General features: G+C 64.2%; 1 protein-coding gene and 1 pseudogene across 2 annotated transcripts; both read right to left on the bottom strand.

The window, feature by feature from the left end:
• Positions 1 to 584: 584 nt before the first annotated feature.
• On the bottom strand, positions 585 to 3,951 carry LOC129536174 (receptor-transporting protein 5). Of its 2 annotated transcripts, XM_088836776.1 has the most exons (3): positions 3,782 to 3,933; positions 913 to 2,188; positions 585 to 882 (listed from the first exon to the last, which is right to left on the bottom strand). In XM_088836776.1, exons 1-3 carry the CDS (start codon positions 3,931 to 3,933, stop codon positions 700 to 702), a joined length of 1,611 nt encoding a protein of 536 aa, XP_088692902.1. In that variant the 3' UTR covers positions 585 to 699. The 2 variants fall into 2 exon arrangements, with proteins under 2 accessions (XP_088692902.1, XP_055250867.2); XM_055394892.2 differs by having other exon boundaries at positions 585 to 2,188; positions 3,782 to 3,951.
• A 1,335-nt stretch (positions 3,952 to 5,286) lies between these two features.
• LOC148777759 (28S ribosomal RNA) lies at positions 5,287 to 7,806 on the bottom strand (annotated as a pseudogene).
• Between the last annotated feature and the right edge of the window lie 245 nt (positions 7,807 to 8,051).

Here is an 8,051-nt window from a genome sequence, read left to right as displayed (position 1 = left end):
ACCACACCCGGAGGGGCTTTCATCTTCCTGAGGAGGTGGTGTTGGGCTCCCCACCCTCCACAGCTTGTGCTGTACCGGCCCGAGCATCACGTCCAGAGATCCAGTGGCACCACAGGAAAGGGTCACCGCGGGGACCGGGACCCCAGGGATCAGCTGGCCCGTGTGCCCCACCACCCTCCCCTGCACACCCTCAGCTCAGTAGGAGGACATGTGACTGCTGCCTCTGAACTCTTATTTTATTGGAGGCAATGGCAAGCCACTCCAGTACTCTTGCCTAGAAAATCCCATGGATGGAGGAGCCTGGTAGGCTGCAGTCCGTGGGGTCGCTAAGAGTCGGACACGACTGAGCAACTTCACTTTCACTTTTCACTTTCACACATTGGAGAAGGAAATGGCAACTCACTCCAGTGTTCTTGCCTGGAGAATCCCAGGGAAGGGGGAGCCTGGTGGGCTTCCATCTATGGGGTCACACAGAGTCGGACACGACTGAAGTGACTTAGCAGCAGCAGCAGCAGCAACACACGTACAGAGTGACTGGGACACATGCGGGCAGCTCGAGGGGTGGTCATGGCATGAGCTTCCACGACACCAGGACTCACTGCAGAGACTGAACACAGAAGCAGGGCAGCCTGGGTGGCCGGGCGCCTGGGCAGCCCCCCTGGAGGGGCACTCCAGGGGAACGATGGGAGGCAGTGCCCTTCATACCCACGGGGAGCGGTCGGGGCTGAACTTGCACAGGTACATTATCCAGAGGACGCAGACGGCCAATGAGACCCAGATCCAGACCTCTTCGTAGGGGTCGAAGCAGAAACCCTCGGCCCAGCAGAAGCCCTCGTCCCCGGGGGGCAGGGGACGAAACGTGGCCGCCCGAGGCCCTGGCTCCTTCCGCTTCTTGGATGAGCCCCGGGGCACCGGGCCATCGCCTTGAGGGCCCCTGGCCTTGCACCCGGAGCTCTTGCTTCGGATTATGCTGAAGACAGAGAAGGGGACGGTGACGGAGCCCTCACCCAAGGGCACCCAGCTGCCCGCATCGGTCCCTGGGAGGCGCTCACAGCCCACGGTAGGGTGGCTGCCGCTGCCAGCCACCCGCCCTTTGCCTTCGGGGCCACCGGCAGAGGAGGCCACCGCTCTGCCCTCATAGGCGAACATGAACGGGAAGGTGAGGGAGCCGTAGGCCAGAGCAAACGGGTCAGCGTCTTCCAGGAGCACGTCCGTCAAGGAGGAGGGAAAGGTGACTGAGCCCTCCCCGTTGTCCATGAGGCCGACGATGTAGATCATGGGCCGCGGGCTGCCTCCAACGGGGACGAGCCTGGTGCTGCTGGACAGGGCGCCCCAGTCGATATCCTCGGCCTCAGCCTCGTCCTCGTCTCCGTGCTCCTCGGGTTCAGAGACGCAGCCGAGCCCTTTGTAGATGAAGCCCGTGGTTGCCTTCGCGCCGTTGAGCAGGAGCCCCTTGCCGTGGAAGACCGGGGCTTTGATGATCACCGGGAAGTGTCTGCCCTTGGACGTGGCCTTGGAGCTGGCGGGCAGGTAGAGGGAGCCCCTGCCGATTACGTGCTGCCTGCCTGCGGGCTCACCTGCCAGCCCCCGGGCCCTGCGCCCGAGGGAGAAGGGGATGGTGATGACCTCCTCATCCTGGGCGCAGAAGTCCCTGCCCTTGGCGATGGGGCTTCTGATGAAGTCGGCCACGTACAGGGGAACGGCGATGGCGTCGGGGGTGCAGCCCCGCGGGCGGTCCACCAGCAGCCCGCGGCCCAGCGTGCGCAGCTGCCTGCCGGTGGCGGGGGCAGCCTCGTCGCTGCTGGAGTACAGGGTGAACCTGCCCTTGATGCTGCTGGCGCTCCTGCCCTCGGGCCCCCAGGCGGGGTCAGGCGGCTGCTGGAAGAAGCAGACCCTCAGGTCGCAGGCCTCACAGCGCTCGCCGAAGCAGACCTCGGGGCCCTGGTCGGAGTCGGGACCCTCCGCGTAGCACTTGTGCGAGATGAACCGCACCAGCTTGCCCAGGAAGAGCCGCACGTTCAGCAGGCTGACACGGCACTCGGCCCCGCCGGGCGGGCACAGCTGGCACCGCTGGCCCCAGACCCGCATCTTTACCAGCCCGTGCCGGCCGGCCTCGTCCCACCACAGGTGGAAGAGCACGCACACGTGGGCTGAGGCCCAGCCCCACTGGCAGCGGCCACACTGGAGCCTGCGGGGGAGAGAGGCCGGTGGGCGAGGGCTCGGCCTGAGCCTGCCCTGCGCACCCCCGCGGCCCCACAGCCCATGCGCGCCCCCACGGCCCCACAACCCTGCGCGCCCCCGTGACCCCACAGCCTGAGGAGCCCAAGCAGACGCCTTCCATCCTTTGGCCCCAGCACGCCCCGGGTGGCCAAGTGCTCTGCCTGGGCCCCTCTGGGCTCAGCGCTAGGTCTGCTGCTGCTCTGTCCTGGCGACGTGGGTCTCAACGCCCCTAGGAGACACCACCAGGATCCCACGGGAGGGAGGACCATCTGTGGTGCCCAAGGGGCAGGGCAGGGGGCTGCAGAAAGGGCCCGGGGTGCCCATCCCCCAGGAGAGGGGCCATGGTGGGGGGTGCAGGGAGAACTGGGCGTGGGGGTCGGCCGGGAGGCTGGGTGGCCCTGTGGCCCTGGGCCAGTGCACCAGGGCTGTGTGTCCAGCCCTCACGTGCAACAGTGTAGCTCTGGGGGCCAAGGCCCTGTGTCCCCCTCTCTCCAACTGAATGACCCTCAGGCCGATCCACCCGACCTGCCCCTGATGGTGGGCTTTCCACCCCCCACACCCCTGCCTGCACCCTCCGGCCACGCATGGCTGGGTAGCACCTGGACACGCACGGTGTCCCTGGGACTGAACTTCCTCCTTTATTTGTTAATTAAGCAGCGCGTCATGGCTGGACGTGGAGACGTGGGTCTGCACTAGTGACTGTCCCACCAGCTGGCGCGTCTATGTCTGTGAAAACCAAACACCAACCCGTGCTCAGGGAGCTAGTCCAGCCCATGTGCAGAAGCTCCCCCGGGGGACCTTACGGGGGAAGAAGCCCCCAGTGCCATCACTTGCTGACGCCTGGGAAAGCCAACCTCTCACCGAACTCCTGATCCCCGGCACTTCAGACGCTGGGGGCGGGGCATCTGCGTCAAAGGACAGCTGCCCGCGGGGCCCACAGGGCGCCCCCTCCCACGGGTGCCCTCCCAGCTGGCCCACGGGCTGGCCCATGGCTGCTTGTCTGACGCTGACTGTCCTCATGGGGGAGGGCACGGCTCACGTGGGGACCCATGGTCCCCAGGGCTCCCGACGTGGCCCCCGCTCGGCCACAGCCCTGGCTGGGACCGCCTCCTCCCTCTTGGGTCCAAGCCCTCTGGGTCCATCTGCTCAGGCCCTCTGCAGGGCAGGGCAGAGACCCACCGTGCTCCCGCTGTCAATGCTGCCATGGAAACGAGGAGATGCTGCTGTGAACAAAGTCAGCCACAGGCGGGCGGCCATCCCCCCTCCCGCCAAGCGCCCCTGGGCAGGGCCCCCAACTGGCCTGGAGGTGCCCAGCAGGCAGGGATTCAGCTAGCCTGCGCTGCAGGTAATGGACACACTGCTCCCCCAACACCCCAGCTGCCCAGAAGGGACAGGGAGCTTCTGGCCCGCCCACCCACCTGTTGGGTGCCAAGGCCAGGGAGACACACACCCGCTCCTGCCTCGCTCAGGGCCCGGGGCAAACCCAGCACTGGCTGATGGCGAGGCAACCTCGCCCCCCATCCCGCCTCCCGGGACCCCACAGGAGGCGCCCCAGCCGTACCTCGAGAGACCCCGAAGCTGGTACTGGAAACCACTGCTGTCCAGGTGCCCCGAGGCCAGGTTCTCCTGGGGGACCAGCTCCCAGGTGTCCTGGGGCTTCGTCTGGGCCATCAGCTGGGCCAAAGTCTTGGCCCACACGTCCGCCCCGTCCATGCTGTTTGGGTCCGCAGTGCGGTCTGAGGGCTGCGCCTGCTCGGGGATCCAGGCGAGCACCAGCCCGCCTCCAGCACTGGCCAATCACTGCCTTGACAACCACCCGGTCTCCATGGCAACCGGGTTTGTCTCAGAGAAATGAGAAATGGGCCTCTTTTTCTGATCCCTTTGAGTATTTTTTATTAGGCAAGCAGTGGGTTTTTGTTTTAGGAAAAATTGGAAAGAGGTAAATAAAAAGGACGACTCACATGATGATAAAAGTCGCCCATCGTCCCCGCTGTGGGGCTGACGTCCGCAAGTCTCCGGTGCTTGCAGGGAATCACACAGAGCACCTCGCCCGCAGGCCTGCTCCTCTCACCCAGCGCGCCGCGGGACCCGTGCTTCTAAATGTCTGGCGTCACCCGGTCCGCAGCTGGGGTGCAGTCCACCTACCGGGCCTCGATCCTTGAACTTGGTGCCAAGTCTGCCGTCACGAGCAAAGCTGTGAGGAAATTTGCCGTTTCCTTCTCCAGGAGATCTTCCCAACCCAGGGATTGAACCCAGGTCTCCCGCATTGGAGGCAGACGCTTTACCATCTGAGCCACCAGGGAAGCTCATGAGGAACTTTACTGAACATGTATCGTGAATTTTCCCGTTACTTTTCTTCAAACTTTTTATTTGCTAGAAAGACACCTTTATGTTAAAATACCTTAAACACAGTCAACACACAGCTTCACAAATGCCTCTAAGCTCTTAGCTCAGCACCTGAAGGAGCCAGGCCCCCATAAGTGTCTGCGTGCCCCCAGCCCCTGGAGCCCGCCCTTTCCCGCTGGGGCAGCCCATCGGGGACACCGGGGAGCCTCCTGGAAGAGAAGCCTGTGGCCTGTGAGCTGTGCCCCTGTCCTGTGTGCAGACCTCACCACAGCAGGTCAGGGCTTGGTGACCATGCGACAGATGGCCAGGCTCGAGGACAGAACCTCTGCTGATCAGGCAGGGTGGGGAGGGGCCTGCACCCAGAAAGCCAAGGGAGCAGACTCCTCCGCGGGCCCAAGGCCCTGACACAGGGGCTCCTGTTGACAAGATGGAAAGGCTCCAGCCAAGTGAGGGAGACAGGGAAGTCGGCTGGGAGAGGGGGGAGGCGGGGGGTGGAAGGAGAGCGGGAGGCGGGGTGGAAGGGAGCCAAGCGGGGTGCTGCGGGGGAGGGCCCACGGGGGCGGCCCCAGGCGTGGTGGGGGGTCAGCGCCTCGTCCAGCCGCGGCTTGCGCCCAGCCCCGCTTCTCACCCCAGCCTGATCGACCGAGCCCTTAGAGCCAATCCTTATCCCAAAGTTAAGGATCTGGCTTGCCGACTTCCCTTACCTACATTGTTCAAACATGCCAGAGGCTGTTCACCTTGGAGACCTGCTGTGGATATGGGTACTGGCCGGCGCGAGATTTACACCATCTCCCCCGGATTTTCGAGGGCCAGCAAGAGCTCACTGGACGCCGCCGGAACCGCAACGCTTTCCAAGGCATGGGCCTCTCTCTCCAGTCGAACCCATTCCAGGGCGCCCTGCCCTTCACAAAGAAAAGAGAACTCTCCCTGGGGCTCCCGCCGGCTCCTCCGGGATCGGTTGCATTACCGCACTGGATGCCTCGCAGCGCCCATCTCCACCACTCCGGATTTGGGGATCTGAACCCGACTCCAATTGGCTCAGGGCAATGGAGGCCATCACCCGCCCCTTCGGAATGGCGCTCGCCCATCTCTCAGGACCGACTGATCCGTGTTCAACTGCTGTTCACATGGAACCCTTCTCCACTTCGGCCTTCAAAGCTCTCGTTTGAATATTTGCTACTACCACCAAGATCTGCACCTGTGGCGGCTCCACCCAGGCCCGCACCCTAGGCTTCAAGGCTCACCTCAGCGGCCCTCCTACTAGTCGTGGCATAGAGTCCGCGGGGATGGGAGGGGTGGGGATGGGGCAGAGGGAGGGGTCCTCCCCCCTCGGCTCCCCCCCCCCCGCCGGGCTCCCGTCCCTCTCGCACCCCTCCAACTGTAGGTGACGGCCGGGTATGGGCCCGACGCTCCAGCACCATCCATTTTCAGGGCTAGTTGATTCAGCAGGTGAGTTGTTACACACTCCTTAGCGGATTCCAACTTCCATGGCCACCGTCCTGCTGTCTATATCAACCAACACCTTTTCTGGGGTCTGATGAGTGTCGGCATCGGGCGCCTTAACCCAGCGTTCGGTTCATCCCACAGCGCCAGTTCTGCTTACCAAAAGTGGTCCACTAGGCACTCGCATTCCACGCCCGGCTCCATGCCAGTGAGCTGGGTTTCTTAGCCATTTAAAGTTTGAGAATAGGTTGAGATGGTTTCGGCCCCAAGACCTCTAATCATTCGCTTTGCCGGATATAACTGCATGGGTTTTCGTTGCAAGAGCGCCAGCTATCCTGAGGGAAACTTCGGAGGGAACCAGCTACTAGATGGTTCGATTAGTCTTTCGCCCCTATACCCAGGTCGGACGACCAATTTGCATGTCAGGACCGCTACAGACCTCCACCAGAGTTTCCTCTGGCTTTGCCCTGCCCAGGCATAGTTCACCATCTTTCAGGCCCTAACACGTGCGCTGATGCTCCACCTCCCCGGCGCCGCGGGCGAGACTGGCCGGTGGTGTGGCCTCGGCGGACTGGAGAGGCCTCAGGATCCCACCTCAGCAGCCGGCTAAGGCGGCCTTCACCTTCATTGCGCCATGGCGGCTTTCGTGCGAGCCCCTGACTCGCACACGTGTTAAGACTCCTTGGTCCGTGTTTCAAGATGGGTTGGGTGGGTGGCCGATATCGCTCCTGACCCCATGCGCTCGCTTCGCCGACTGGCATGACAGAGAAAACCCCCCTGGGCCCGACGGCACGACCCTCCCGGGGCGCACTGGGGACAGTCTGCCAGGCCCCGACCCACCCGGTTGGAGGCGGGCTGGGGTGGGAGAGCAGTCGCGCAGTGGGAGGGGCGGCCCGGCCCCCCCAGACCCCCACGCGCCGGCTGCGGGGGGTGGACACCGGCGCGCCCCCGCGGGGAACTCCCCCTCGAGGGAGCACCCCTGTGGTGGGAAGTGCCGGGAAGCGAGAGCGCTGCGACAGGTCTGGGCTCCCTCGGCCCGGGATTTGGCGAGCGCTGCTGCCGGGAGGCTGTAACACCACTCGGGGGCTGGACCCATCCCCGCGATGGCAGAGCCGCCCCGCCGCCCAGCCACATTCACCGCCGGCCTTCCCAGCCGTCCGGGAGCTGGTCGCAGCGCACCGCCGCGGTGGAAAAGCGCCTGGCTGCCCGCCCACCCCTGGGACCGCACCGCCACCCACCTCTGTCCAGAGACGGAGGGGAAAGCGGCGAGGGGCGGAGGGAGGGCTGGTGGAGGGTTCGGGAGGAATGGGGAGCAGGAAAGATCCGCCAGGCCACTGGCACGGCCGGACCTGCTGCTGGGTTGAATCCTCTGGGCGGACTGCGTGGACCCCACCCGTTTACTTAATGGTTTCACGCCCTCTTGAACTCTCTATTCAAAGTTCTTTTCAACTTTCCCTTCTAGTACTTGTTGACTATGGGTCTCGTTCCGGTATTTAGCCTTAGATGGAGTTTACCACCTGCTTTGGGCTGCATTCCCAAGCAACCTGACTCTGGGAAGACCCGGGCCCGGCGCGCCTGGGGGCCGCTACCGGCCTCACACTGTCCATGGGCTGGGCCTCGATCAGAAGGACTCCCACGAGCGGCCCCTGGGAGTGGGTCTTTCGTATGCCACATGTCCCATGCCCCACCGCGGGGTGGGGATTCGGCGCTGGGCTCTTCCCTGTTCACTCGCCATTATTGAGGGAATCCTGGTTAGTTTCTTTTCCTCTGCTGACTAATATGCTTAAATTCAGCGGGTCGCCACGTCTGATCTGAGGTCTCATCTCGGACGGAGGGAGTGCGGGGTGAGGGCGCCCGCGAGGAGGGGTCCCGAGAAGGGGACAGAGAGACCCGCGGCCAACCTCCCCAGGCCCCCTTCCCCACGCACACACAGCAACCCTACTGCCCACCCCGCCGCCTACCCGTTGTCCCTTCAAGGGTTCGTCGTCCCTTAAAGGGTTCGGCGGCGGCGGCAGCAGCGGGGGCAGGCGGAGAAGGAGACA

Source organism: Moschus berezovskii, chromosome 6 (assembly GCF_049115385.1).
Source record: "Moschus berezovskii isolate FMDL1 chromosome 6, NW_MosBer_1.0, whole genome shotgun sequence".
NCBI classification, from domain to species: Eukaryota; Metazoa; Chordata; class Mammalia; order Artiodactyla; family Moschidae; genus Moschus; species Moschus berezovskii.
The sequence above is the reverse complement of the archived record's forward strand: the minus strand, read 5'-3'. Positions and strand labels throughout refer to the sequence as shown.

What these genes read in the sequence shown, in the direction of transcription:
- LOC129536174 (XM_055394892.2), bottom strand. Translation starts at nt 3,933, where the DNA reads ATGGACGGGGCGGACGTGTGGGCCAAGACTTTGGCCCAGCTGATGGCC. An exon ending in CAGCTTCGGGGTCTCTCGAG is followed by an intron (nt 2,189 to 3,781) that starts GTACGGCTGGGG and finishes TCTCCCCCGCAG; the next exon opens with GCTCCAGTGTGGCCGCTGCC.